This window comes from Mustela erminea, chromosome 1 (genome assembly GCF_009829155.1).
Source record: "Mustela erminea isolate mMusErm1 chromosome 1, mMusErm1.Pri, whole genome shotgun sequence".
NCBI lineage: Eukaryota > Metazoa > Chordata > Mammalia > Carnivora > Mustelidae > Mustela > Mustela erminea.
Genome location: NC_045614.1, coordinates 93,825,703 through 93,852,225, shown reverse-complemented (window position 1 = coordinate 93,852,225; position 26,523 = coordinate 93,825,703). Strand labels below are relative to the sequence as shown.

Genomic DNA, 26,523 nt, shown 5'->3' with positions numbered 1-26,523 from the left:
AAAATGGAAGATTAATAGACATTATTGACATATCCAAGGAATCTGCCCATAATGCTCATGAATGATAGCCTTTTTTCTTATTTGTTTTTATATGTTCTTTAAGATTCACTGACAATTGGCTCTGTTTCAACAGAGAATAAAACCCAGTATAGGAGTATTTAGAATTTTAAACTTAGTAACTTGAGGTGATTATTTGCATTGTAAATGATTATTCATAAAAAGAATCAAAGTAAGGCTTCATACAGTCAGTCAGCTCCATTCGTGTATTTGACTGCTTGATGGAGAAGTCAGCAGGCAGAGAAAACATGTAAAATACTATGAGTAATTTTGAAGCCAATTAAAGATGAATCAGAATGTACCCAGAAAATTGTAATTAAGATCACCAGAAAAATGAACTTAATTTGCCTTATATACAAGTTTAGGGGACACCCTATGAAATAAGTTACACTTAGATATAGCAGAGTAAAATCCACCTAGATATAATTATAATTTTATATATAATTTTAATCTATATGTTTTATATAATCTGTAAATAAATTTAAATCTAATTTCAGTTATCTATTTTGTATATAGTGACTCTTTATCTGTTACCTTTTTTCATCTAATTCCTGAAGAATGCTTGCAAATAACTAATTTTCATGCTGTTTTTATAAAATTATGATGCCAAAAACTCCTCTTAGAAAATTTATTTTTGTTTTATTTTTAGGGTTCCAGGTCCTTTTTAGTCCCGGGATTTTCTATAGCCATTGAGAATGCCTCAGGACCTTCCTTCCTATTGCTTTATCTTTCACTACCAATAGAAGGTCATTGCTATAAAGTGTCTGAAAGACAGTTATAACCTTTTACTCTTACTGGCCATATTTGAATTTTTTTTTCTCCAACATGGATTTACATGGTATTATTACAGAGATTTGAGACTAGCAAGTTATGTGGTCATCACATATGCCCCAAGACAGGAAGACCGTATCATAAACATTACATCAAGCTAATTTCTGACTAACCATGTTATAATGATTGTTGTTACTTATACTGGTGAATTTGAAACAGAAAATGGGCCAACACGTTCTCATGTCCTTCTGGTATACACATTGAGTTTGAAAAAACTGGTTACTGGTGTTAAAAGAATGGATTCTACTAAGGCACCACCTTAACTAATTAAAAAGATGAGGAAATTGTCAAAAGAAGTTAGCATCTGCATTGAGAATACTGGCTATCACACAAAAAAATTTCTGGAACAATGACAAAATGCTTGAGCTGAATTTCAGTATGCCTTAGTTCAAGGCATAGAGAAGTCATCTTTAAATTGTGCCAACAATTCTTTTTACTCATCTGAAAGAAAACCTCATGCTGCATAAGTCAGGATGAAATAGAACTGTAAGGAATTTGTGGAAGCTATAGAATTAATGATGAATTCTATTTGAGTTCAATAACCCATAGCCATATGCAAGGCAACGAAGAGCACGAAAATTTTTGAGACTTCTGGTAGAAATCTGAAATAAACCAAAGATTTGAGCAGCACAGACTGGTGAAAGGATTATATTATAGGTACTAATTAAGTGGCTGCCTTAGCTGAGCTTATTCTTCCCTTTAGAAACATATTTGGGATGTGCGCATTGGTCTGAGAAACAAAGGAGTGGATGAGTGCCCCAGATAATTTATGGCCATCAGGAGGGACAGGGAACTTTGGCATTCAAAAGAACTTCCATACCTACATGTTAGAGGAAAAGCCTGCCTGATTATAGTTTCCGTCTTTTCACTTCATGCGCAACGTAGGAACCCAGGACGTTGCAATCAGACTTAAGGAAGGCATTCTTACTACAAATATTTTCGAGTCCAGAATATTAACATTACAGGAACTACTAACCAAGAATCACTGAAACTTGAAGCACAAAACCCAGTATTGGTGAAAAAATTTGATTAATTCCCCTGGATATAAGAAGAAGCTATTATGAAAGAGGAGGGGCGTTCATAGAAATTAGAAACATGATTTCCAAAATTTAAGAGTGAAGTGGATCGTTAAATGGCCTGAAAGGACATAACCAAGGATTGGCTGTAGATGAAACCAAGGGATTTTTTTCCAGAAGGTAGTACATAAGTAATGTGAGAAGACATACTGGTGAAAATTCACCAGTTGAGTAACAGCAATCATTATAACATGGTTAGAAATTAGCATGACGTAATATTTATGATACAGTCTTCCTGTCTTGGGGCATACATGATGATCACAAAGTAAAAGACGGGAAGTACACATTATTGTCTGTAGGAGTTCTGTAAAGAGAACAGAGAACAGAGAGGAAGAGCTAGTCAAAGAACATGCAGTTAAAATATTTACCACCCATGTATTCTATATAGAAAGTCTTACTTGAGGATGTTTTCTAGCAAAATAAAAAATGGATGCAGTAAAAGGAAAACAACGAATTTAAGAAATATTGGTGAGCAAATCTGAAAAAAACATAAAACTAAGCCTGCATACTATGGCTGTGAAGCTTAAGGCAAATACCTAAAAATTATTCTTAAAATATGGGAGTGCAATGTAAAATTAAATGAAGTAAATAAATGTGTTAGGGACCTTAGTGATAGAAAAATACGTCAGAAAAATAAATAAATAAATAAACTGAAGAAACCACAAGTAAGACAAGAAAATATCAGTAGAGCATAGAAAATCAGAATCCAGGAATATTTCCAATATCAGTTACACAAAAATATTTCCAGTATCAGTTACACAAATTTATAAAAGGTTGATTGTCATTTAGGGTAAAATAAGCAGATGAAAAATGTTTATAAAACAAATCAATCAAAACACAGGAAGTTTATACATAGAAAATAAACAACCTAGATAAAGGCTAGATATAATTAACAAATGCTTACAGGAAGTTGAGACAGTACCATATAAGACAAGACAGAATTGAGGACCAAAAACATAAGAGAAACAAAGAAGGGATATTAAAATATAATTATGAACCTTTTTATACCTATTTTATGGACATACTTAACGTACACAGAGTCAGGCATAAAAGCAAGTTTATTTAATGTTTAACATAGGAGTTTATTTAATTGTGGTGAAATAGACAACAAAATCTGTCATTTTAGCTATTTTTAAGTATATCATTCATTCCATTAAATTAAATCACATGGCTATGCAACAGTCAATGCTGTTCATCTCTAGAACTTTTTAAAAACCTTCCCAAACTGAAACACTATACCCTTTAAATAATAATTTCATTCTAGCATGGGTTTTAATAGCTCCAACTTTGAAACTGTTTGTTTTTCTGTTTTCTGCTGCTAATTTCCTTTTTTGAAACCAGGTGGTACACTACTTACAGCTAACATTGGAATGATGTTAGTGAAGACCTGGGAATAGTTCCCTAGGATATGTAAATTTGAAAAGTTAGAATGTACCTTGCTATAAACTTTTTCTTGTGTTCTTTCTAAGTAGAGATGCCAATCTATATTATCTACTCTGGAGAAAATCATTGGAAAACTCTCTGTGTGTGCATATACATGTGTGTGATTTTCCTGAGGCACTTGAGGAGCTAGAATACAAGATTTGAAATGCAGTGGAAATGAAGTATAGAATTAAGGAGTCCAAATGAAGCAGAGCTTTCAATCAATCATTAAAATGCACAGAGAAGAGTTAATGATAGAATTAAGAATGAGGAAGAAAACTCACTCACTTACCAAATATGCCGTTATATCAGTAAACAACCAGTAGGTCTAGAAAGGAGATTTGCATACATTTGAGGGCCACTATTCATGATGTGAAAAGTATTTTGTCTCACAAGTAGAAGCACATATAACTGAAATAAGAGTTCTATGAAGTAGTACTTAACTTTCTATGTGCCATATAGACTTTTCTGTTTTGTTTCATTTCTTTAACTTGTGTCACAATGTATTAAATTATTAGTTCAACAACTAATGAATGGGTTGAAATGTACAGTTTGAAAAACTCTGATCTAGAAACTGGTTTATCTGGATGTCATGCGCCTCAAAGGAGGAAGAACTTTTAGATAAGGGTGGAGAAGTTAGTTGTTGTAGCAGAAACTAGAACAATGCCAACATCTCTACTTACCTTCTCTGAAGAGCTGTTTGAATAATACTCTTCATACTACCACTTGTAGTAGAATATTTGGTCTGAAGTGTTTGATGAAGAACATGAGAGTGTTTGTTACTGTGGGAACATGGATTCCAAAGAAAATTGTCAAGAGTAATGAGCTGCAAAAACGTGAGGGGTGGGATGGGGTGGAATAGGGAACGCAATGAATTAAATGGAAATGAAAATACAAAAGAGAAGAAATAGAGTAACTTAACATTTTGACCTTGACCAAGATGACAGACATATAAATTAAGTAGTACTAGTACCAATTTTTCAAAGGAATTCTGGGAGAAAGGAAGTGATTCCTTTAAAAAAAAAAAAAAAGCTATTTTTAGAAACAAACCAAGAATAATGAAAAGGGACCATGATCCTATTTGTAATTTCAGAAATTGCGTTAACTAGTTATACTCTGTTTCCTTATCTATAAATGATGTGGTTGGACTGGGAGATCTTTAACGTTACTACTGCAAAAAAATAAATTTTTTATTAAGTCTACATATTGCATCCTCATTATTTACAATGGCATACAAATATATTTGTTGTTTTTGAAGTGGCTCCTGGAATTGTCGTGACCAGGCCATCTCAGGTATAAAGAAAGTGGCTTATTAAATTGAAATAGTATTGGTTTCTTCATTAAATATTCTTCAGTCACAATTGATTTGTTATTTTTAGTTACACGAACATGCAGCCTACTTGGTGGACAGTTTGTGGGAGAGCTCTCAAGAACTGTTAAAAGACTGGGAATGTATGACAGAGTTGCTTTTAGAAGAACCTGTTCAAGGAGAGGAAGGTATAGTATTTTGACAAGATGATTTCATATTATTTTGGATTTCCATAAATAATCATAGCACCCTGTATAGGTCACCTCTTTATAAATATATGTAAACATGCTGTGTGTCTTTCTGCAAAGAGAACAGTTTGTTTCCTGTAATAAGTAAGGATGTGTCTATAGTTTAAAACATCTTTCTGGATTAAGACGGCTACCATGCTGTACAAGTTTTTAAAACTTATACATATTGTATAGTACTCAAAAAAAGTTTTCTTTATGCTGATTTGAGACACAAAATACTGATGTACTCAATGTAAAAAATAATATGCACCTAGAATTTTATTATATTTATGTGTGAGTATGGAAAACCCTTTGACACTCAAGGATTTAATTAGACCGTAACCATCTCCTTTTGTTATGTTTCTTAATTATTAAAACCAGGAAATAAAAAATAAATTCATTTACTGAGCTTCAAAAAATAAAGAGAATTAATTGTTATATGATGATTTCTGAGTATGTATCTTACTACATCTTACATAATAACATGAGCAGCAAAATGGATATGTATGTTTAACAAAATGCTTATATGCTAATTCTAAAAGTTTATATGAAAATGAGTCCTTAAAACAAAAAATGCTTTTCCCTAAATGGTTTGTTTTTCAAACTAACCCTAGTAGTACTTTAAAGAAATGTTATTTCACTTAATCCATGCAACAGACTTGGAATATAGATACTTTGATATAAGCGACAATTGTGAACTAAACCTGGACTTCAGAATCGAAGGAAATACATTCAGATTTTTAACTCTCTACCCTTTGTAACTAGTATCCTCATTTTTCGATCCTTAGCTTCCTTTTCTTTATACTATAAAGGTTATTCTCGTTACATAGCTTACATAGTTTTTGTGAAAATTAAATAAGATATTATACTGTTGATTCCCTCCTCTGTTTCCTCTACTTTACTTTGTGATTCAACCCCCTGGGATATAAGAACAGATGAGCCATCCCCTGCAGTAGACTTCCCAAACAGGTCACTGTAGGAGAGAGATCATCCCCTGTGTTCCTTCCAGGCAGTGATGATAATTGGTATTATCTACTGTGGCTTTGACAAATTCAGTGAGAGAAACAACAGGTATGCATCATACACAAATATACCCAGGAAAGTGGCCCAAATTGCGTATTTTATTTTATATTTTTACTCATTAATTCATTTTTAAAAATTATTTTATAATCACAGGTCTGTGATTGATCAGTCTTAAACAATACACATTGCTCGCCACACGCATACCCTTCCCAGTGTCCATCACCTAGCCACACCATACCCCCACCTTCACCCATCTAGCAACCCTCAACTTGTTTCCTAATAGTAAGAGTCTCTTACAGTTTGTCTCCCTCTCTGGTTTCATCTTGTTTTCATTTTTCCCTCCCTTCCCCTATGATCCTGTTTCTTAAATTCCACATGAGTGAAATCCTATGATAACTGCCTTTTTCTGATTTATGTCGCTTAGCATAATAGCCCCTAATTCTATCCATGTCGCTGCAGATGTCAAGATTTGGGGGGCTTTGATGGCTACATACTATTCCATTGTATATATACACCATATCTTCTTTATCCATTCATCTGTTGATAGACCTCTAGGCTCTTTCCATAGTTTGGCCCTTGTGGACATTGCTGCTATAAATATTGGGGTGCATGTGTCCCTTCGGATCACATTTGTATCTTTAGGGTAAATACCCAATAGTGCAATTGCTGGCTTATAGGGTTGTTCTATTTTCAACTTTTTGAGAAACCTCCATGCTGTTTTCCAGAGTGGCTGCACCAGCCTGCATTCCCACTTTTCTCTGCCTCCTTGCCAATACCTGTTGTTTCCTGGCTTGTTAATTTTAGCCATTCTGGCTGTTGTGAGGTGGTATCTCCTTGTGGTTTTGATTTGTATTTCCCTAATGCTGAGTGATGTTGAGCACTTTCTCATGTCTTTTGGTCATTTGGATGTCTTCTTTGCAAAAATGCCTGTTCATGTCTTCTGCCCATTTCTTGATTGGATTATTTGTTCTCTGGGTGTTGAGTTTTATAAGTTCTTTATAGATTTTGGATAACTTATAGATTTTGGATAACTAGCCCTTTATGGATACTTTCTTTGTAAGTATCTTCTTCCATTCTGTCGGTTGTCTTTCGGTTTTGCTGACTGTTTCCTTTGCTGTGCAAAAGCTTTTGATCTTGATAAAGACCCAGTAGTTCATTTTTGCCTTTATTTCAGTCACCTTTGGAGATGTGTCTAGCAAGAAGTTGCTGCAGCCAAGGTTGAGGTTGCTTCCTGTGTGTTCTCCTCTAGGATGTTGTTGGATTCCTAGCTCACATTTAGGTCTTTCATTCATTTTGAGTCTGTATTTGTGTGTGGTAGAAGGAAATGGTTCATATTCATTCTGCATGTGGCTGTCCAATTTTCCCAACACCATTTGTTGAGGAGACTGTCTTTTTTACGTAGTATATTCTTTCCTTTGTGGAAAGCTTTGTAGAAGATTAGTTGACCGTAGAAGTTGAGGGTCCATTTCTGGGTTTTCTGTTCTGTTCTGTTCCATTGATCTGTGTGTTTTTGTGCCAGTACCATACTGTTTTGATGATGACAGCTTTGTAATCAAGCTTGAAGTCTGGAATTGTGATGCCACCAGCATTGGTTTTCTTTTTCAACATTTCTTCAGCTATTAAGGGTCTTTTCTGGGTCCATAACAATTTTAGGGTTATTTGTTCCAGTTCTATGAAAAAAGTTGATGGTACTTTGATAGGGATTATATTGAATGTGTAGATTGCTTTACATAGCATAAACATTTTAACAGTATTTGTTCTTCCAGTCCATGACCATGGAATGTTTTTCCATTTTTTGGTGTCTTCCTCAATTTCTTTCATGAGTATTTTGTAATTTTCTGAGTATATAGATCCTTTGCCTCTTTGGTTAGATTTATTCCTAGGTATCTTACAGTTTTGGGTGCAGTTGTAAATGGAATCAACTCCTTAAATTCTCTTTCTTCTGTCTCATTGTTGGTATATAGAAATGCAACTGATTTCTGTGCATTGAGTTTATATTCTGCCACTTTACTGAATTCCTGTAAGAATTTTATCAATTTTGGGGTGGAGTCTTTGAGGTCTTCCACATCAAGTATTATGCCATTTGCAAAGAGTGAGAGTTTGACAAAATTGCCTGTTTTAAACTCAAAATATTTGCCTTATAACCTCATTCTTAATCTGTAACAGAAATCCTTCCCCAAACTTCCCCAGACCTTCTCTTAAGGTAGCTGTGATTATAGTATATTTAATCCCACATTATCATTTTCTCTTTTTGCGTGTATTTTTTCCGCTGGATATCCTTGGTAAGAAGTCAGGTCTGTTACTAAGTTGATGGGGCCTTCTGCTCACTAGGTCAAACTCTCAACTTTACTCCAAATCTTTTTTCCCTTTTGTGATCACAGGAAGAACATACATTCTTCATTTTCTCCTTATTTTACTTACATACATTCACAACTAAGTTCACTGACTTTATGCATTCTGTTTCTGTTTGAATCTCAGTATTTTCAATTTCAATAAAATCAGTTCCCCTTCCAATCAGTACAACCCAGGGAACACTTGAGCAAAATGTCTGGCATAGTATTTAGGAGTACATTCCTTTTTTTTTTTTTTTTAAACCCTTGACCATCACTGTAGAATCAGCACATTATTAGAGCTTATTGTCATGTTTCCATGCCATTTTCTTTTTGTCATTCCATGCTCTGTAAGGTTATTTCCAAGAATAATCTCCCAAGAAGAGAGGGATGCAGAGTAAGGGAAGAAGAGCCAAAGTGCTGTGCTTTGGTATTGTTAATTTTTTACTCATTTAAATAAGATGTGCCAGTCAGTAGATAGTAATCACTAAGTCTGTCAGTTATCAGTGTATTTTGCATGAATTTACTGTATTGAAATAACTGTGTACTATTAGGTATTTCGTATGATTTAAATTTGACATTGGGGTTTAACTTCAGTTAAGTTAGTTTGATTTGGTTTGGTTGCTTTGATTTTAGTTAGATAAGTGAGTAATAAAATGGGAAGAAGTTCTTAAGTGAACCACAGTTTTAGGATATGAATGAATCTGGGAAGCAAGGCTGAGGAAATTATGAATAACAAGTACAGAACTGTAGTTGTATCATGACTCTACTTTTTACACACATTTGTTCATATGTGTAGTGTTAACTCTGGCATGGAATGGCATCCAACGCAATTTTCTGTGCTGTTATTTTGCTGTATTTTATGGTAGCAAAATGCCACCAATATCTTAATTATTTTTCAGAATGATTAAAAATTAAGTTATATTTTATGTAGGTGGAGTATAAAAGATGTTCCAGTGGATGAAAGTTTAGTTAGCAGTTGGAAACAGGACTAAAATTTGGGGAAACACATTGTCAAAGACTTATCAGTATTAATTTAAATCACAGTAGTCAAAGACTGCCTCATAGTGTTTCTAAAGGACAGGGTTTTTTGTCAGTGGTGGTGGTGGTGTTGATTGTGTGTATGTAACATAGAAAAATTTTTCGAATAATATGAGGGCCTTGGTAATAGGTAACCAGGTAACAAGATCATAAGTAAGTCATCTAATTTATGTGGTCTCTTCTGTTTCATATATAAAAAAGAAAAATCCCCCAAATTTAATGTAGATAATCTTCTGTGGTCATTTCTGTTGGTAGAAATCTATAATCCAGATACTGAATAAGGTAAATGTGGATAAATGGAATTCTTCAAAGCAGGGAATCATTACTGTATTTATAATCTAAAGATATTTATTGATCACCTTTTATATGCTAAGTATTCACACTTAGCGCTTAGTGTAGTGTCCTAAACAAGTTGAGCTCACTGCCCATATGAAGATTACATTCTTGTGGGGAAGGCAGGTCAAAACCAAGTAAACAGGATAATTTCAAGGGTGATGTGATGGATGATAATAAGGAGGGGTCTATCTTCAGATTGAATCCTTAAAGGAAGATTTCTCTGAGGAGGCCACCTATGAGCCAAGAATCTAAAAGATGAGGGAGCTAGCCAAGGAAGTGTCAAAAGAGAGCCATCTAGGTAGAGTAGATAGCAGTTGCAAAGATCTGAAGCATGAATGATACTGTTATGTTCCAGGAGCTGCAATAGCTAGAGTACAGTGAACTAGTAGCACAAGATGAGATAGAGGCAGAAGCCAGATAATGTAGAACGTTTTAGTTTGTAAGTAGATTTATTTAGTTCATTCTGAGTAGTAGGGGAACATGGAAGGATTTTAAACGGGAGTGATACGATCCAATTCATATTTTAAGAAAAGTGCTATTGTAAACATGGCTTGGGATAGGCAGAAGACCAGTTAGATAACTGTGGCAATGCTCTCTATGGGAAATGACAATAAAAATATGGAGGAGGAAGATGGATTATAAAGAGCAAGCCCATAGCCATGTTTTAAAGATTATGAATAGGAGACAAAAGCAGGAAGAACAAGAGAGTAAGAGCCTCTAGCAGACTATATTAAAAAGATGGTAAGAAATAATTATACCTTATAGAAGCTCAGTAAAGACGATGTTCAAGAGATCTTTGGCTAATAATATCATATACTGCAGAGAAGAAGAATGGCAAAGATCATTAACTTTAGTGATGATTTAGATTGTTGGTGACTTTTAAGCATTTCTTTTCATTTCTTTCATTGATAGGCAAAGAGAGAGGCCACAGTTCAAGGTGATGTGAATAGAATCAATAGTGAGGAAATGGAGATGATGTGCAAAGAGGCTTGTGAAGGTTTAGAAAGTTTGTAGTTACCTGATAATTCATAGTGTGGACAGCTACCCATTCTTTCTGTCACTGTGGCTATTCGTCTCTTGTCTGTGGCTTACAGCTTGTTTTGCTTTCAATTTTATTACTTGGTTTTGCTCTCATATCTTAAAGGGGATTTCAACTAAATTTTAAATAAACTGTTTTGAAATTTAGTACTTACCATGTCTAAATAGATGTTTCACAATTATGAAATAACAAAATTAATGGCGTTGGACACTATATGAGGTTTGGTTATTCTTCAACACTAAGAAGGGTTTTAGAGCAGGGAAAAGCTTCCATACTTGATAAGTTGTTCTCTCTCCTCACTTTCCGTAGAGCAAGATTTTCTTCATAAATAAAAGAAATGCATTTAGTTCATAGACAGACTTGTCATTCCTTTATCTGCAGTGAAATGTGAAAAATTATGAAATTCTAGAACCATAAAAATAGAGACTTAGTTTTATTGAGTGGGACACTTTTTCCTATTAGGCTCTGGATCAAGGAGTATAAATGGAAAAACAAACTTTCATGTGGCTTTCCTAAGACAGGCTGACATTCATGTGTTTTTCTTAAGATAATCAAAGTGTTAAAACCAAAGAACTGATTAAATTAAGATGAACATACATATTCTTATACAGAATGATTTTAGAATAAAAAGGACAAGATTTTATTATGTCTTTGTCTTTTCATTGCTGTTGCCCAATTTTTTTAAATAATACAAACTTCTGAAGCTTAATCTCTTTCATTTATATCAAAGTTTGTCTCTATAATCCCCACATCTGTTGGCCTTTAACATAAATAAATATACAGAGAAAAGGGGTAGAGACAGAGATAGAATTAAGCTATTCAAATTAGCACTAGAAATCTGTCCTTAAAAATATGTAAGAGTAAATTCAACAAGGAAAGTACAAAACAGTGTGAAGAAAACCTTAACATTTTCTTAAATGACATAGGAGAAGATCTCAAAATTAAAAGGCTATGTTATGTATCTGGCTGAAAAATGTTACTAAAATGTTCTTCCCATTTAATGAATAACTTTTTAAAAATACCAGTTTGAGGGATGTCTGGGTGGCTCAGTCGGTTAAGCATCTGACTCTTGATTTCAGCTCAGGTCGTGATTTCGGGGTTGTGAAATCAGCCCCATGTCAGGCTCCTTGCTGGGCATGGAGGCTGCTTAAGATTCTCTGTCTCCTTCTCCCTCTCCCCACCTGTCTTGTGTGCTCACTTGCTCTCTCTCTCTCTCTCAGAAAATCAATGAATTAAGGAAAATAAAATAAAAATAAATAAAATACCAGTTCGAATCCAGTGGGTTTGAGAGAGTTCCGGGAGGTGAGATAAGAGGAGGAACTAAGCAAAATGATTTCAAAGTTTAGAGAGAATTCTTTTCCTCTGTTTAAAAGGCTGTATAGCATAGGCCTTAAGTGAACAGACTATGGATCAGACCACCTGGGTTCATTTCTTGACTTTACCACTAGCTGAGTATTTTGGAAGTTATTCAGCTGCTCTGTGGCTCATTTTCCCTGTCTGTAAAGCGTGAAGATATTAGCTCCTATCTCTTGGAATTGTTTTGAGGATAAAGCAAGTTAATACATATAAATATCTTAGAATATTACCTTACACATAAAAAATGTTTAGTTGGTATTAGTATTATAGAAATTAGAAAATATTTAGGAAAAGGACTAGGTAAATGTGTCTCACTAAACATTCAAATTAGTTGAATTAAGTTACATATTAAAGTACATTATAGTATATTTTAAAGCGGCTATCATCAAAACAGTATGGCATTATAATAGAAATAGATATATAGATTAGTGAAACTAAATAAAGAATCCTGTATATGAGAGCCTAAAACATTTTTAAAATGTTTAAATGTGACATTTAAATTCAGCAGGGAAAGCTGGTTTATTTAGCAGTGGTGGAGGCCTAATTGGCTGTTCATTTGGTGGAAATAAATGGGCCCATACTTCATGCTATTAGCAGAAATAAATTCCAGACAGATTAAAGATGTAAAAGCTAGAGAGAAGAAAATGAACTAGGAAATACATTTCTCTAATCTCTAGGATAAGGAGATTGTTGAAAGCAATACAAGAAACCCAGAAGACTTTTTATATCTACATGAGATGATGGATATTAGTTAACTTTTTTTTTAAAGCTTTTATTTATTTATTTGACACAGAGAGACACAGCAAGAGAGGGAACACAAGCAAGGGGAGTGTGAGAGGAAGAGGCAGGCTTCCCACTGAGCAGGGAGCCCAGTGCGGTGCTCAATTCCAAGACCCTGGGATCATGACCTGAGCTGCAGGCAGACACTTAATAGCTGAGCCGCCCACGCATCCCAGATATTAATTAACTTTGTGATAATCATTTTACAATATATATGTCAGATCATTATACTGTACAACTTAAATTTATACTATCTATCTATCTATATATACATATCCCAAGTCAAATAGATCTCCTTAATACTGGAAAGAAAAAAAACCACAAGTCATAAAACAGATCAGTACAGATATGACTTATAAAAATTAACAATTTCTATTAAAAAGAATTTCTGTCTGAGAAAAGATACCATGAAGAGTCTGACATCACAAAGACAAACTGGGAGAAAATGTCTGCCTCATTCAAAAGACGAAGTTAATACTTCTTATTTACAGGAATTCAAGAAAGGTGAATAACAGTAGAAAAAATAGGCAAAGAATAAACAGACAAATCTCAGAAAAAAATTCTAAGCCAATAAACAAAATATATTTCACTAATTAGTAGGAAGGAAGAAGCAAAATGACAGTGAAGTGCCTTATTTCAGTCACTGAATTAGCAAATATTGAAAGGATTTATGCCATCTAGTGCTAGCCACGTATATGAGGAACCAAACAACATTATTGCAGTTGGAGATTTGGATTGCAGTAAATAACCTTATATTTATCAGTATTGAGATTTTAACCTTTGACCCATTACCCTCTTGGGAATTTATTCTACAGAAATTACAGTTACATAAATATATGTGTGTTAATGATATTTATTACTGTATTGTTTATAGTAATAAAAACTTGGAAACAATTTGAGTAAACAGTAGAGGTGTGATTAAATTGTGGAACACTCATGTAATAACTTGTAATTATTTAGGAAAATTATTCATACATATATGTAGTGACTTGAAAGATAATAAAAATCTATTGTTACTTTTTAAAATATGTGTAGCACTTTTTTTATTTAAAAAAAAGATACCCTATTTTATAAGCTTTAAAATGATCTGCAAGGAAATACAGTAAAATTTTGGCATTGCCTTATTCAGAAATACAATCCTAGAAGAGACTAGGTAGTTGAAGAAACCAAAGTGTATTCTGTTTTTCTTTACTTTCTACATCTCTTTCTTGTTTGACTTATGGTAAGCATGTATTACTTCATAAAAAAAAGAGAGAGAGAATATAGAGCTTAATTTCAGTCTTTAAAATAACCAGTAATAGAGTATATATGTTTGCAGTTTTTAATAATTGTTTTCTCTTTAATACATGGTTATTGCAAAACTATCTACTCATACTAATGCATTTTGTTTCACTTTAGCAATGTCTGACCGTCAAGAGAGTGCTCTTATAGAGCTGATGGTTTGTACAATTCGTCAAGCTGCTGAGGCACATCCTCCAGTGGGAAGGGGTACTGGCAAGAGAGTAAGTTACATTAGTGAGAAATCTACAGAAAGACTTTTAATGTGTTTAACTATCTTAAATATTTGAAAATCTTAGTGGTATATTTAAACATAAAAACATGGTATTTTTATAAATGATACATGCTGTGGTGCTTTGTCTTTATATCCTATCTACTAATTACACTTAGGTTTCAGAAGTAGATTCTTTTCTTTCATGTTCCCAAAGCACCTGTACCTGCTTCTCTTCTAGTATTTTAATAATTTTCACATTCATATCTGTTAAAAATGCAGAAGGCTTTGAAAGAAAATGCCTGTTTTTACTCCTCCCTTTAGCAGTTGTTTAATCTTTGGATAGTTGATTATTTTCTTTGTGTGTTAATTCCCTTATTTGTTATATGAGGCTAATAGGTTTTAGTGGTATTGAGATAATTACTGATGGAAAGGCAAGTTCTGTTGGTATGCAGAGGTAGGTAATTCTTATCTGCACCAAAAAGAAAGCAAGAAAGGAAAGGGAGGGAGGGAGGGAAAAAAAGGAAGGGAGGAACAGAAAGGAAAAAATATAAAACTGCAGAATTTGTCCAAAAACCTTATCAAAGGGTTCTGGGAATTCACCAAAGATAGAAGACAAATTGAGATATGTATTTTTGAAAATCTGCCAAAGGTTAAGGTAAAAGCAACAGGAGTCTGCTGCATTTTTGCCTGGCATTATAATTCACACACCCATAGCCATAAACTTGATACAGTTTTACCAGAGTGGTACATGGTAAAAACCAGCAGCTTTGCTCTTAGAGGGGACAGACTTAACAGTACAAATGGCAAAAGTCCAGAGCTTTTTAAGCCAGAAATGGCAAACATGGTAGAAACAAATACAGAAAAACCCACAGCTGTGATATTCAGAGGTTGTAGTCCCAGATGGGAAGAACAGTTAACTGACCAAGAATCTAACTAAAAAATCCTGGAAATGAGAAAGCCATGAAAAGGATTAGATGAGCTCTTCGTATATTACTGACTGACTGAGAAACCTGAGATAACCCAATGGACAATAAAAGTCAAAGCAGACTTAAGAACTGGCTGGACTTTGTTTTTTTTCTTTTTATTTGTTATGTTTTTATTTTTTATTTTAATTCTAGTATAGTTAACACATGCTGTTGTATTAGTTTTATATGTATCCTATAATGATTCAGAAATTCTGTACATTACTCAGTACTCATCATGAGTAAGTGTACTCTTAATCCCTTCACCTACTTTATCCATCCCATACCCACCTCCCCTCTGATGACCATCAGTTTGTTCTCTATAGTAAAGAGTCTGTTTCTTGCTTTTTATATGTGTGTATGTCTCTTTTTTCTTTCGCTTTGCCCATCTGTTTCTTAAATTCCACAGGTGATTAAGATCCTATGCATTTTGTCTTTCTCTGACTTAATTTCAGTTAGCATTATACTCTTTAGCTCCATCTACATAATTACAAATGGCAAGATTTCATTCCTTTCTATGGTTAAATAATATTCTCTTGTGTTTGTGTGTGTTACACACACACTCCCCACATCTATTGATGGGCACTGCGCTCCTTCCATAATTTGACTATTCTGATAATGCTGCAATAAACATAGAGGTGCATGTATCCATTTGAATTAGTGCTTTTGTGGGAGTTTTTTTTTTTTTGTATTTTACCCAGTAGTGTAATTACTGGATTGCAGTGTAGTTCTATTTTTAACTTTTTGAGGAAACACTGTACTGCTTTCCACAGTGGTTCCACCAGTTTGTATTCCCACCAGCAACATATGAGGGTTCCTTTTTCTTCACATCCTCGCCAACACTTCTTGTTTCTTGAAGAACAGGCTGAACTTTGAATATGCTTTCTAACCCAGGCCTCAGAGGGGTTAACCCTTATAGATTTGAAATTTAAGTTGATTATTTTTTTTAGTATAAAAATTAGAAAAATAAGTTAAAAACCCATAGTTACTACAGTGTATTACCTTAAAATGTTGACTCTTCCAGAAAAATTACAGCCAAGCAAAGAAACAATAAAACATGACCATACTTGGGCGGAGGTGGGGAGGATGGGTGGTGAAGCAGACAATAGAAATGGCTTCTCAGTAGGCCTAATTGTTGGACTTTGCAAATACTTCAGAGCCCTTTTTATAAATATGTTGAGAGAATCAAGGGAAAATATGTCCAAAGAATTACAGGACAATATGATAACAGAAATAAGGAAAACTTAATGGAAATTCTGGAGTTGAAATTTGAGATGACAAGAATGAAACATTGAACATGAAGGTAAATTAATAAAAATCATTCATTCTGAAGAACAGAGAAGATTGAAGAAAAATGAACAGAGCCCAAGAAATGTGTGAAACATTAGGTGCATCAAATTTTTATAATGAGAATTCCAGAAAGAAAGGAGTAGGAGAAAGAGGAAAGAAAAACACTGAAAGAGGGGCCCCTCGGTGGCTCAGAGGGTTAAGCCTCTGCCTTCAGCTCAGGTCATGGTCTCAGGGTCCTGGGATCAAGCCCCACGTCAGGCTCTCTGCTCGACAGGGAGCCTGTTCCTCCCTCTCTCTCTGCCTGCCTCTCTGCCTACTTGTGATCTCTATGTCAAATAAATAAATAAAATCTTAAACAAACAAAAACATTCAAAGAAATATTCGCCAAAAACTTGCCAAATGTGATGAAAAATATTAATCCAAAGAACAGGAAGCTTAACAAAACTCAAGTAATGTAAACACAAAAGATTCATTTCCAGATAGGATAGTCACTATCAAAAGCCAAAAACAAAAAACCTTGAAAGCTACAAGAGAAAAACGGGAGTCATCATTTAGAGACCAATTGTAATAAGATTAGCAATTAATTTTGTATCAGAGACAGTGGAGGCCAGAAGACTGACAGAATGACATATACACTGAAAGAAAAAAAAATTGCCTACCAAGAATTCTAAATCCGGTAAAACTATCTTTGAAATATGAAGGTGAATTAAAAACATCTCAGATAAACAAAGATTGACAGACATGTTTCTTGAAGACCTGCCTTAGAGGAAATACTAAAAGAAGTCCTTTAAACTGTAAAGAATAATACCAAATGGTAGAATTCTAATCCGTAGAAAGGAATGAACAGTACCAAAAATGGTAAATATGTGGGTGGATATAAAAGGCTGTGTATATTATATATTTTTTCCTTTTTTTCTCTTTTTTACTTTAAAGGGATTATTTAAAGCAGTAATTACAGCACTAAAGTACTAAGATTATAAGATATATAGATATACGTGACAGCAATAACATAAAGAAGGGTAAAGGATATGGAATTTTTTTGGAGCAAAATTGCTTTATTTTGCTATAATTAAATATAAGCCTGAAGTTGATTATTATAAATGAAAGAGTTTATTAGAACCCTCAAAGAAGGTGGCAAAGAAGAAACAAAGAAAAAGACATAATATGTATAGATAGTGGAATGGTGGGCATAAATTTAATATCAAAACTTAATTTAATATGAATATACAGAGGGGTGCCTGGATGGCTCAGTTAACCGTCCAATTTTTGATTTGGGCTCAGGGCATGATCTCCGGGTCCTGGACTCAAGCTCCATGCTCAACAGGGAATCTGCTTCTCTCTACACTTTGCTTTCTGCCCCTCCTCCCACTTGCACACACTCTGTTTCTCTCTAAAAAATATGTCTAGTCTGTGTTTATATATATATGAAGAAATCCAAAGCATAGAAATTAAGAAAACTGTGGACTGGGTGTGAAAAGATACTAAGCAGTTATTGTTTCATTTTGTTGGGAGATGGCAAGTTGTATTGTTCTTAAGTCTTCACTGTTAAAAACATACACTTAAATATTTATGGGTGAAGTGAAATGATATACTAAGAATTCACCTTAAAATGTTGCTGAAAAATAAACCCCATGGGAATTAATGAGGCAATAATGACAAATGAGTGGTTTTTAGATTTTCCAAAATAAAAGTCTTAAAATATGTTTTGTCTCAACTTTGAGATGAGAGCCTATTCTGGCTAAACCTTTCTAACCTTTTTGACATATCTTAATCATTTTTTGTGTACTTTCTTGCTTTCTCATAAAGTTCGCTCTTTATCTTACTGTTTATATTAGTTAACTATTGCCATGTAAAAATTACTTTAAAACTTAGAAGATTAAAACAGTAAGCCTTCATTATCTCAGTTTCTGTGGGTCAGAAACTTGGGAGTGTCTTAGCTGGTTGATTTTGACTAAAGGTTCTCAATGGATTGCATTTAAGATGTTAACAAGATGCTAACTTTAGTGCTAACTCTGAAGATTTGGTTGTTAATTTACTACTTCCATAATGTCTTCCATGACTGGCAGGTTAGTGTTGTTAGTGGGAAGCTTTAGCACCTCACCTTACCAACCACTCAGTAGGACTGCTTGAGTGTTTTCATGACATGGTTGCTGCCCTTTCCCCCCCTGTCTTAGAGTGAATTATCCAAGAAAGAATAAAGCAGAATGAATGATCCAAAGGAAAGTAAGGGACTTCTGTGTCTTTTATGAACTAGTTCTCAGAAGTCACATAACATTTCCACAGTCTCCTATTGGTTAACAAATGTCAACCTTAGTCATTGTGGGAAGAGACAATAAGAGCATGATACCAGGAGGTAGTGGTTATTGGAAGGCACTTTGAAGGCTGACTCTTAAATTATTCTACCACAGGAATCTCCAACAAGCCATGGTGCCTTTTACTAGAATAGTATTTAAAGTTAAAATCTTGTCACTAAGGGTATTCATTGTCAATTGATTATTATTTCTGATAGACACTTTGAGTACACAGAGCTAAGAAATATATGTATATATTTGTATATATCCATATATAAATTACATAGTCATATTGATATTGATTGCTTAAATTTAGCATAACAAGGTTTTTACCTCTTTGATTTTGTATGTTTTTTTGGAAATATGTAAAACATGTATATCGTTAAAAGGTCAAAACCTTGTAAAAATATACATTCAGAGAAGTCTTTCATATATTTGTATCTCCCTTTACATCCATTCCTTCTTTTTTTTTTTTTTTTTAAAGATTTTATTTTTATTTATTTGACAGAGATCACAAGTAGGCATAGAGGCAGGCAGAGAGAGAGAGAGGAGGAAGCAGGCTCCCTGCCGAGCAGAGAGCCCGATACGGGACTCGATCCCAGGACCCTGAGATCATGACCTGAGCCGAAGGCAGCGGCTTAACCCACTGAGCCACCCAGGCGCCCCACATCCATTCCTTCTAATAACCATTTTTATTTGTTTTCAGACTATCCTTCCAGTGCCTCAAGTATAGATAAATGGATACACTCCATCCTCCTCCCTGTCCTTCAAAAGACAGCATATTTTGTACAGTGTTCTGTACCTTACATTTTTATTTAACAGTGCATCCTAGATATCACTCTGTACCTTTATTTAGATTTCTTCATTTTCTTATGAATGCATAGTATCCATTATGTGGATACACGATTGAGAGTCTTTTGGGTTGTTACCAGTCTTTTACTATTAGAAATAGTGTTCTGTTAGAAATAACTCACTATGCAGCCAAATAATATTGTGCATTTCACACTTGTACCTTGTGTGTTGGTGGGGTAGATTGCCTAAAAGTAGGATTATTAGGTCAGAGGAATAATGTGTATACAATTTTGTTAGATACTGGCAAATTTCTCCTTCATAGGTAATATGCCATTTTTACCATTCCCATCAGAGGTTTTGAGGATTGAGTAGTTCATGCATATAGACCACCTACCATAATGATCACTTAGTCAAAGACTGCTATTTCTCCAAAATCAGTATCTTTAGACCTCTCTTAAGTTGTGAGATGAATTTCATGACTTCTCAATATCCTGAATGCATTCCTAGACTTATATTCCACATAATATGTAGTCCCTTATATTCCTTTGTGCAGAGCTAACCACAATACTCCAGAGTGATTATTTTGTATTTTAAGATGTTGAAAAGCAATAAAGTTCTGGAAGAGGAACCAGATAGGAGACCTTATTACTTCTTTCACGTATCATCAAACATCTGCTGTGAGAATGAAGACCATTCTCAGTACTCAGACTATTGACAATTCCAGGAAATGTTTGAAGGGATGCACTGTTATTGTGAAGGGGCCCAGAGGAACCCTGGGAAGAGAACTCCATTTCCTTAGAAAGAAAAAGAAGAGGTGCCAACTTGAGAGAAATAGAAAAGAAATGGATATTGTTTGCACTCTGTAGTCATATATAAAACATGATGAAGGGCATTAGACTGGGCTTCTGTTACAAGATGAGGTCTTTGTATGCTCACTTCCTCATCAGTGTTGTTGTTCAGGACAGTGGTTCTCTTTTGAAATCCAAGATTTCTTGGGTGAAAAGAATGCAACCACAGAGTTCGGATGAGGCCAGGTATTGCTTGTTCAGTATCTCAAACCCAGAAAGATAAGCTGATTTTTGAAGGAAATGACAATGAACTTGGATTGAACTCAGCTACTTTTTGGTTCAGCAAACTGTGACAGTTAAAAACACGAAAATTTTGGGTGGTATGTTTGTGAAAAAGAAACAGTTTAGCAGGTGATGAATAAGATCTAAGTTGTCCAGTTACAGAAACAGCAAGATGCTGGATGATTTTTCAGAGTTATTTGTGATATTTTAAAGATGCAATAAAAGCTGTATTGATGGTAAAAAAAAAAAGGGGGGGGGAGGGTTACATTTATAAAGTGGTATTTTATATTAGAATGTTTTTATTGGAAACATTCAGCCATTCAACATTATGGTAATAAGTGCCTTCAAGATCATTACAAAATACCTAGGGGAAATTATCTTTTTTTTTAAGGTATGAAAAAACATTAACTTCCTTTATTTTGAGAAATATTACAGTATATTTTACTCCCTCTTAGATAAACAACCTTGGTTGAGTAAATTCCTTTATAAACAGTTACCATTTATTAAGTGCATGTTCTACAAAAGGCACTGGCCTAGCCTGGCACTTAGTAGGCTTCTTATTTTATCTCTGATGCTAACAGACACCAGACCATGTATGATTCTTAGCAATGGACCCAACCATGCTCAATCTAGAACTTCTACTAATAGAAATAGTGATAAAATGGTCATTTTTACAGAAATGAGACTAAGAATGTGACCTCTGAGACTGTCAGACCTTGAGGATATTATCTTAACAGAACTTGCATTTTAATATTTTATTTTTGGAACCACTTATGGTTTAACTAGTTGAATATGGGACAGGGTGATGGGCTTTAACAGCTTCAGTTGGTTCAGTGATGACAGGCTGTATCCCTATGTCTTGATTATTGCCTAACAGACTTAGGACTTAGAAGGACAACTAAATATAACTGAGTCCAGAAACATTGTTAGTATATGCTTTAAAAAATATGTGAAAATTTATGAGCTGCTACTAGTAAAAGAAACATTACTTTTTAAAGTATTTTTAGAGAAGTGTGTTTAATGTAGGGGAGATTACTGTTACTAACATACTGAGGTTAAAACTGGAAAAATTATTTCACTGTAACAGTATTTTTATATTCATAACTGGTTTTATAGAAATGTTTATTTTTTTATTTAATCTGAACAAGTAGTAATTTATCTAAACTTTAGTGATTCTTAAGTAGCTATTTAATAAAGTAATACTGCATATTAACTAGAAATAAGCATTAAACTGGAGACACTTGTTTTAGTAATTAGTTTATTAACCTCCTCAGAAAATTCTTGGGAACATTATCTGCCAGTGCTTCATCATTCTGTGTAACTTTCTAGAGTTATAAATAATTACATGACATTATATTATTTGCTCATTTCAATTTATTTCTAGGTGCTAACTGCCAAAGAAAGAAAAACTCAAATTGATGATAGAAACAAATTGACTGAGCATTTTATTATCACACTTCCTATGTTGCTATCAAAGGTATAATTTCATTTACATTTTTGTGATAACATGCCACTGAGTTTGCTTATTACACTGAACTATTAAAGTAGTTACTTCTTTTTTCTTTGCTTCTCCTTCTAGTATTCTGCAGATGCAGAGAAGGTGGCAAACTTGCTACAAATCCCACAGTATTTTGATCTAGAAATTTATAGCACAGGTAGAATGGAAAAGGTAAGACACTATGAAATCAATATTCTGTTAGTTTAAATAACTGGGTTATTTCATGCTCATGTAATCTATAGCCTTACTATTTGACAGATGCTTATTTTTATTAATCCAAATATCATTAGTTTTTCTTTTTTTCCTCCTCAGCATCTGGATGCTTTATTAAAACAGATTAAGTTTGTTGTGGAGAAACATGTAGAATCAGATGTTCTAGAAGCCTGCAGTAAAACCTATAGCATCTTATGCAGTGAAGAGTATACCATCCAAAACAGAGTTGACATAGCTCGAAGTCAGCTGATTGATGAATTTGTAGATCGATTCAATCATTCTGTGGAAGATCTACTGCAAGAGGTCTGTTTTAAAGTAAACATAATGTATGTGATAATTGTAGCTAATAATCAAAGTTGAATGTGCAAATTATTTCCATTTTAAAATAAAATCTAGTGGAATTCTCCTTTTCAAATCTTAGCAGCATTATTGCAACTGTTCATCCTGTAAACATTAACCTTGGTTATACCTTATTTTAAAGACCTACTTTGGTGTGCCTGGGTTGTTCAGTTAAGTGTCCGACTCTTGATTTCAACCGAGGTCATGATCTCAGGATTGTGAGATCAAGCCCCGCATCAGGCTCCACACTGGGTATGGAGCCTGCTTAAGATTCTCTCTCTCACTCTTCCCCATTCCCCCCTTTAAAAAAAAAAATGCAAAAAATACTTGTTTCATAAAACCTAATTTTTTTCTTTAAAGAGAAACTAATTAAGGTCTGGCTTTTCTTAATTCATTTTTCACTTTCCCTGGGGCCTAATTTACATTTTTTTAAAGGTTTTATTCATTTATTTGACAGAGAGGAATCACAGGTAGATGGAGAGGCAGATAGAGAGAGGGAGGGAAGCAGGCTCCCTGCTGAGCAGAGAGCCCGATGCGAGACTCGATCCCAGGACCCTGAGATCATGACCTGAGCGGAAGGCAGCGGCTTAACCCACTGAGCCACCCAGGCGCCCCTAATTTACATTTTAATATTACTGAACTATTACAGTGTGCTAATGAATAGAAAATAAAAATTAGGGGCGCCTGGGTAGCTCAGTGGGTTAAAGCCTCTACCTTCGGCTCAGGTCATGAGCCCAGTGTCCTGGTCGAGCCCCACATCGGGCTCTCTGCTCAGCGGGGAGCCTGCTTCCTCCTCTCTCTTTGCCTGCCTCTCTGCCTACTTGCGATCTCTGTCAAATAAATAAATAGAATCTAAAAAAAAAAAAAATAGAAAAAAAAGAAAAATTAAGTGTGCTTGTAAGGGACAACCACTTACCAGTGGTACGCCCAGGATAACAACAAACTTCTCCAACTGGTTATTTTGTAATTATTTTTTTTTTTTTAAAGATTTTATTTATTTATTTATTTGACAGAGAGAAATCACAAGTAGATGGAGAGGCAGGCAGAGAGAGAGAGGGAAGCAGACTCCCTGCTGAGCAGAGAGCCCGATGTGGGACTCGATCCCAGGAACCTGAGATCCTGACCTGAGCTGAAGGCAGTGGCTTAACCCACTGAGCCACCCAGGCGCCCTTTTGTAATTATTTTTATGAATCCTGCCTCTTGCCTTCTCCTTCCACCCAGTATAATCAATTTGGAACCCACACAGTTTTCTATGTTCTCATGGTCAGGCTAATAGGATTTTCTTTTTAATCCATGTAACCAATTTTTTCCTACTTTTAACTCTTAATTTTTTCCAGCCATTTTTTATTAATTTTTTCCAGCCATTTTTTACTTTTCATTGTGATTTTGAACTACAAAAGTAACTGATAATAAAATCTGAAATAACAATTAAAATCTTTAAAATACATACCTTTTCACTCAGTTTCAGTGAATTTATCCTAAAGTATTAATCAGAAAAGCATACAATGTTAATGTTTATAATATTGTTTAAAATGCAAAAATGGTTCTGAGTGTTAGAATTATGGGTGTTCTTTATTTTTTTTTCTTTGCTCATTTGTACTTTCTTATTTATCAACAGTGAATATGTACTCTTTATATAATAAAGAATTCCTTTAGGCAGTAAGTATTAATATACTTCATGTGAATTTCAGGATAAGTAAAGTTATGGTAATGAAACAATGTCTTTTATTTATAGGGAGAAGAAGCTGATGATGATGATATTTACAATGTTCTTTCCACATTAAAGCGGTTAACCTCTTTTCATAAGTATGTCGTTTTATTTAGATTTGTTTAATAACATATTAGCCAAGATAAAATAGTCTTGTTTTGTAATACTTAACATCCTTATAACAATGGAAAATTTTAGACAAATATCGAGATGTGATTTTTTCTTTATTACTCGAATTTTCTTCAGATACATTATATTTTTTATTATCGTTTGATTACCTGAGTAAAATTTATCATTTAGTGTAACAAATATATACTACTGTACACTGTACAACATTGTTAATCAGTATCATTACTGGGCTTACTCTATAAGCTGGAGTTTAGAGGTATAGTTTTCATTTGGTGGTTTTTAGAAATCTTACTAAATAAGAAAAAAGATTTTGAGGGAGACCATGAAAGTTACTTCTGTGAGCTTTTTTTCCTGAATTGTTCTTGTTTGTCTGTTTATTATTGTACTCTTGCTGTATAGACAGAATAGCTGGACCTGAATAAGGAAAAATAGACTCTGATTAATGAAATAAGTATTATTTTTAAATTGTAATTTATATGTCCCTTTTTAATGAGGTATGCTTATCTTTTCCACAAAGAAAGGAAAATAGAGACCTTTCTAGTTAAAAGAATGTTTAGATGTATCCCTTACATTAATGAATACTTCAGATTTCAAAAACTGTGTCTAAAATCTAAGACATTTCCTTATACACAAGTACACTGTTTGGAATTCTATGGAGAAATAACCTCTTAGTTTTAAAAAATATTTTGACATTTGAAAATAAAAGTTGACAACTAATGTCAAAACTCCTTATTTAAAAAATATTTTGATGTTTCAAAATAAAAGTTAAAAGGTATTGATCTACTATTTTAGTAGCAGAACTCATGAGAAAATAAATGTCTGCATTATTTCAATTAAGAAGCCTAAAGCTACACTGAAGTTTTCGAGCTTTGACATATTTTCTTTCCCCTGGTTTTGTCTTCTTGTGAATACAAATCTCTCTTTCAAAAATATGCATGTATTTATATTCTGAAATTGTAATTGGATTTGTTAAAATGTATTTTAAAATATGCTAAGAAGAATGAAATGGAATACAGGCTTAGATTGTATAGTAGTAATCTTCATTTAAAGGTATGAATTTTTATTGTTAATCGATTTCTTTTCTTTTTTTATTTTTTCAGTGTTCCCTTTTAATTAATTCCTAGTGTCAGCTTATGTATTATCTGTCTCCACTCCCTGTCTCAGTTTCCTTGTCTCTCTTTCCCTTTTCCCTGTTTTCTTTCTTCGTTTTTCTTTTCTTCCTTCCATCGTCTTTCCTTATTTCTTTCTTCATTTCTTTCTAAGTTTGAATACTTGAATATTTATCAGTCTTTTCAATTCTGTAAGAAATTGAAGTTATTTTATACTTCTGCCCACTGAAACTGAGCTCAAATTTAAATTTTCTTCCACTCTAGAATAAAGTTAATGCATTTTTGTTTATTTTAGTGCTCATGATCTCACAAAATGGGATCTATTTGGTAATTGCTACAGATTATTGAAGACTGGAATTGAACATGGAGCGATGCCAGAACAGGTGGGAGTTTATTGCTATTCCTTCTTTGTTATTTTAGAAAGCTACGATTCTCTGAAATCACACAGGATTATCAAAAGCCTGATGTAGACAGTGACTGATAATTCTTAAATGCAGCTGCTTCCTTTGAGAATTATTGCCATAGTGATTAAATATTATTAATAGATGTTAGTGATTGAATGTTACCAATAGGTGTATTATAACTTCAGTTTTGAGCAAGAAAAAAAGAGAAAATTTGCTATAATGTATTTCAAACATTTAATGCTAAAGTAAATATTATTACTCTTTTAGGAAAAATAATTACTATAGTAGCAATTTCAGAACTTGATTAATTCACTTTGATGAAAATTCCTAATTATGGTTGTATTCTAGGCACTGTTCTAGATGTTGATAATAGTAAGCTTAGATATGGCTTACTTTTTT

At 33.8% G+C, this 26,523-nt stretch overlaps 1 protein-coding gene across 2 annotated transcripts in view; it reads left to right on the top strand.

Moving 5' to 3' along the window:
• Positions 1-26,523, top strand: part of STAG1 (stromal antigen 1) — a 434,712-nt gene that overhangs the window by 340,574 nt on the left and 67,615 nt on the right. For both annotated transcript variants that reach the window (XM_032333876.1, XM_032333865.1), the window contains 7 exons: positions 4,766-4,883; positions 14,226-14,329; positions 22,109-22,201; positions 22,304-22,393; positions 22,535-22,738; positions 24,510-24,580; positions 26,016-26,103. In XM_032333876.1, coding sequence (XP_032189767.1) covers positions 4,766-4,883; positions 14,226-14,329; positions 22,109-22,201; positions 22,304-22,393; positions 22,535-22,738; positions 24,510-24,580; positions 26,016-26,103 — 768 coding nt within the window. The remainder of the gene's footprint in view (positions 1-4,765; positions 4,884-14,225; positions 14,330-22,108; positions 22,202-22,303; positions 22,394-22,534; positions 22,739-24,509; positions 24,581-26,015; positions 26,104-26,523) is intronic.